The 4,868-nt window shown below is 46.2% G+C and overlaps 1 protein-coding gene across 1 annotated transcript in view; it reads left to right on the top strand.

Annotated features, from left to right (window-relative positions):
• Positions 1–1,224: 1,224 nt before the first annotated feature.
• The window catches only part of LACBIDRAFT_335109 (uncharacterized protein), a gene marked incomplete at both ends in the record, with an annotated part of 4,305 nt that continues 661 nt past the window's right edge, over positions 1,225–4,868 (top strand). Inside the window, 13 exons of the mRNA XM_001889976.1 lie at positions 1,225–1,313; positions 1,373–1,739; positions 1,767–1,849; positions 2,068–2,096; positions 2,296–2,389; positions 2,584–2,610; positions 2,748–2,763; positions 3,036–3,103; positions 3,243–3,319; positions 3,959–4,050; positions 4,333–4,369; positions 4,579–4,623; positions 4,696–4,859. Of these exons, the coding sequence (XP_001890011.1) occupies positions 1,225–1,313; positions 1,373–1,739; positions 1,767–1,849; positions 2,068–2,096; positions 2,296–2,389; positions 2,584–2,610; positions 2,748–2,763; positions 3,036–3,103; positions 3,243–3,319; positions 3,959–4,050; positions 4,333–4,369; positions 4,579–4,623; positions 4,696–4,859 (1,188 nt within the window). The remainder of the gene's footprint in view (positions 1,314–1,372; positions 1,740–1,766; positions 1,850–2,067; positions 2,097–2,295; positions 2,390–2,583; positions 2,611–2,747; positions 2,764–3,035; positions 3,104–3,242; positions 3,320–3,958; positions 4,051–4,332; positions 4,370–4,578; positions 4,624–4,695; positions 4,860–4,868) is intronic.

Here is a 4,868-nt window from a genome sequence, read left to right as displayed (position 1 = left end):
AACTGAAATCATATTGTTTGGTTTTGTTTTCATGGAGAAAAATGCAAAAAACAAAAAAAAACACGACACTTTTGGGATTCCTTTACCTCATATCACCACAATGGGAGCACTTCAGAACATAATTTGAACAGATTCAGGAAGCTACAGTGTAGGGCTACAACTTTTGTTTTTTGACCATTTTTGGTAATTGGTCATGTGACCATCATCCCAACATCCCATTACATGGACCCTGATAGGTAAAATCATTCTCTGCTTGGTTTTCTTCACTTTTTGGTCAAACCAGGTGATATTTCCCTTTTGGGATGGAACCTGAAGTGGACCCTGAAGGCAGTGCCTGATGTTCTGTACACCATTTATATATATATTCAATTTTTCTGGCTATTTTTGGATATATTACCATATTTGGAACTGGACCCTGGACCCTGACAATGTTACCCAACATGATGATCAGCAATGAGCCCTAATTTTTCCTGATTTTATTGCTATTTTACATTTGGAAATGCACCCTGGACCCTGAAAGGTCAGCTGCCACTAAAAATGAAATATTCATTGAAAGCGCCAGGTACACATATGAAAAGTGCAATGAAATCTCCTAGGAATAAGAATGAAATATCCATTGAAAGCACCAGGCATCCAAATGAGAAGCACAATGAGATATCCTGGGTTGAGCAATGAAATATCCAATGAAAGCACCAGGTATATCTATGAAAAGTGCAATGAAATATCCTAGGAACAAGAATGAAATATCCATTGAAAGCACCAGGCATTCAGATGAAAAGCACAATGAAATATCCTGGGGCTAACAATGAAATATCCAATGAAAGCGCCAGGTATCCATATGAAAATTGCAATGAAATATCCTGGGGTTGAGAATGAAATATATATTGAAAGAGCCAGGTGTCCATATGAAAATTGCAATGAAATATCCTGGGGTTGAGAATGAAATATATATTGAAAGCACCAGGTATCCATATGAAAATCACAATGAAATATCCTAGAACAATGAGATATGCGATCTCATTGAACCTCTAGGCATTATACACATCGCCCTCCAGGCATATGTCTGGTTTTTATCATAAAAGTGTATACCACCCATCGCAATCTAGCGCCTACTTGATCTATTTTTCTTTAAAATGCTTCTTTCGTTTTCAAGGACATGTTGCGTGTCAAAGGTGCTGCGACACACTCGTGGAGAGTAGGCAATGCTGTCCTTTTCGCTGCGACATGGCCATCCTTCGACCACGCGACATCAGGCCCATGGCCATGTCGCTTGTGACCGACAGTGACTCGTTCAATGAGGGGATCGTCCGCTCGTGAGTCGTCTTGAAGTTCTTGTCATTGTTGAAATTTGAACTTCACGTTACTTCACCAGCAAAGTACTGGCTATCTTGTCCGATATTCGCGCGTTTCAACTCCAATACAACCAGAATAGTCTCTCCGTTCACTCCCTCCGTGCAAATGTTTCGGTTCAAAAAGATTCTATTCAAAAATATGCGCGGATTCTTCACAAGGTTATCCAGAAAAGAAAAGATGTCTTTCAAAGCCTCGCTCGTGCTCGTGCAGAATACGAAGGAGAGGTTTCCACTCAATGCCAGTTACGCGAGGAACTTACGCAGCTTCGGGGGATGGTATGGATAGCCTTTTCCTCCACTATTCATGCTCAAATATTTGGGGTAGCTGCGCGCAACAGCCACCACACCGCCCAAAACACCTCCCAGTACGCCACCTTGTGTTTGGATGTAAACAACTCCTGATATGCTTTTCAGCTGCTTCCAGCTCCACCGGCCACAAGCGTCATCGAATCGACGGTGAATGCAGTGAGGAACAAGATGCCTTTCGATGCAGAAAGGTGAGCCATTCACTTGCGATTTGCCAGCGACCCGGACTAGTTGACCTTATCATTTTTAGAAAGGGCCACCGGCGTCTGTGTATACGTAGTCGCGTTTTTTGAGGGCCATGACAGGCATTCGACACGATCGCCAAATCACGTAGACGGCGAGAGCATTTAATTATCTACATTCGTTCTTACTGTATATCAACTACGCATATCTTGTTAAACCTTAGCAGATGTTACCAGGAGCAAAACAATGCTCTTAGTAAGTATTTGATGTGGAGTTGCTCTTACATTGTCGCAAGAAAAATGAAAGACAATCCCGAAGAGCTTTTTGCGAAGATCAATAGCTCGAGCTCGACGGTAAGGTCATCTGCCGCCATTCACATCCCGGGAATCAGACCTATCGTGTTTCAGGGTTCAAAGTCCCGCACTCAAGCTCGATTATTTATATCGGAGAATAGGCACGCGCGAACCGAACTCTCATTCTCGTTTGCTTATCGTAGTCGCTCTAATTACACGCATCGTCCCAATCTACATGTGCCACCATCCTGCAAAGTAAGCGGCACACATCCATCCACGTCACTCCGACTCGACGAAGGCAATGTGGACATCTTGGCGTTGTAATGCATAGCTAGCTTGAATTTCGCCACGTTCACCTTTCGGCGCTTTCTGACCGGTCGGGTAATACGTGACAGGGGCTAGACAGTTAACAACACCGCTTTGAATCTGACGATGTCCGCGATTTCCAGTCTGACAAAGCAAACAATCTTGGGTCGGTGTGTAGAAATCTTGGCGAGGAGAGCGGGAACTCCAGCGATTTGCTTGACCTTGCTCTGCTACAAACGATGGATCAATCAGTAATTGGAAACTTGCGTAGAAGTACTGATACCTCAACTGTTGGTTGATCGTCCAGATTTGTCCGTGAAGGTGTGAGTACTCAGTAGAAGAAAAGAAGGGCTACCATCTCATCGAATACTGTGCTGGGAGGATGAAGTCGTCTAGAAGTCGTGTAGTACGAGGTTGGATCGGAATGGCCAAGCTTTGATTGACTCACCTTCTAACCCACTGCACAAGTGAACGTACGTAGACGGCTCGCCGCTCGGCATACCCCCATTTCTGCTTCTTGAAGAGAGAGACGGGTTCTAATCAACTTACTTGAGCGCACCTTTTGACTTCTCAGCTGCTGCATCAGCGTCTTCAGCTCTCCAGCCTGCATCTTCGTTACTATCGGCTCATCATGTCGCATGTGCAGAGTCGTCATGCTACAAGGTCGGTCAATCGGCTGGGCACCGACTTGATCTACGCGGTGCATGTCAGCAAAAACGGTGTACAGGGGGGGGATTGGGGGATAACGAACAATGTTGAAACATTCCTGTCATTCACTTTTGGCGGGCCCCCATTGCGATAGAGGGAAAGCGAGGAGCGCGGAGTTGCATGCCGAGGTCTGCGACGCCGCCGGGAGAACTCTGGAGGGTTGGGGCTGTTGTGAGCAGAAGCCCATTCATGAGTAGAGTATGGGCGAGAATCACGATGCACTGGGTCGGGTGGCAAGGAGACAATAGTGGGACATTTTTTTTTCAAGCAGGGGCAGCAACCTGAACAGACCCACATCAGCCAGGACGGACAAGAAGAGACACCCAACACACCTAGGCACATGACGATGTGTTGTTGATCTCCCATCAAATTTGATATTTTTGACACTCCGAAGTACATGCCGAATAGCTGCCGTTAGTGTTAGGGCTTAGTGTTAGGGTTTGGTTAGGGTTAGTGTTTTTTCGCGCGGTAGCGCGCTCTTACTTCGGTCTCCCCGCGCGGTAGCGCGTTCTCGGTAGGGTTAGGAGATTAGGGTAAGGTTAGGAGGTTAGGGTTAATGGTTAGGTTTAGGGATATATTCTCTCCGCGCGGTAGCGCGTTCTCGGTTAGATTAGAAGGTTAGGTGAGTGGTTAGGGGGATTAAAACTCCGGCTGCCCAAATCGGGAATGTGTCGTTGTTGCTACGTGTGTATGTGTCGTCTCTTGTATATCCTCCACATCAGCCATTCATGTCCGTCAAATAAAATGCCGGACAAACGTTATGTAACTCTCGTCGCACGTCTCTCACTACTCTCTCTACTTTCCGCGCAGGTTATGGAGCTCGGCCCATGATGATTACCTCTGGCATCAATGCGGGACAAGAGATGCACTCAGAGAGAGATATGATCTACGTCGTTAGCTCGGTACGGCTCGCGAGAAGCTGGACGCGGAGACAATCACGCATGGGTTTTTGCACGACGAACTTACACTGCTGAAGCGTAACATTCGCCTCCTGATTGATTACATTTCTTGGCGACTTCTGATATTGTTTGAATTTCTTTCAGAGACGCCAATTACCCTTGCGTCACTTGACATCCAACCTGCCGAAATCTCACCACGAGAACTGACACGAGGCTTCAAGGGTCAAGGCTTTGTCATTCGCCAATCACTGACGATTGACTGCTGATTGCTAACCAGATATCTAGGTTGTCGTCGAACGCTCACCTCTTGACGATGTGCCAGGTTAAGGAGCTCGGCCCATGATGATTACCTCTGGCATCAATGCGAGGACTTTTGCTGTACTTTTCTGCGTGCGATCGACATAATATTTACAGTGCCTGCGGGAGGCCTTGAAGATAAACGAGACGTGGTTGTCACAAAGCACGTTTCTGTTACCCACTCGCGACGCACCGTTCTCCTTTGTCACGATTAGACCTCTTTCGCTTTGTTAGCTATTCGGACTTTCTCCCCTCTCTCAATCATGGATTCTGCACTCTGTGAGTTACCATTCTTTGCCTCATTATATATATATATTTGCTTTGAGGCAACCTGACATGCTATCGTCATAGACGAGAGTTTCAAAGCACGTATCCTTGTGGATATTAGGGATCACGTCGACCAGGCCTACGACAATCTACGGGAGGAGGACGCTAAACAAGACGAAGAGAGCAATAACATCAAGCAGTCGGTTATGATAGTAGCGCAACAGGCGTCCGCTGCAATCCAACGATGTGTATGTAAA

Source organism: Laccaria bicolor, genomic scaffold, assembly GCF_000143565.1.
Source record: "Laccaria bicolor S238N-H82 LACBIscaffold_76 genomic scaffold, whole genome shotgun sequence".
Taxonomy (NCBI): Eukaryota; Fungi; Basidiomycota; class Agaricomycetes; order Agaricales; family Hydnangiaceae; genus Laccaria; species Laccaria bicolor.
Note: the sequence above shows the minus strand (reverse complement) of the source record. Positions and strands in the feature narration are given on the sequence as shown.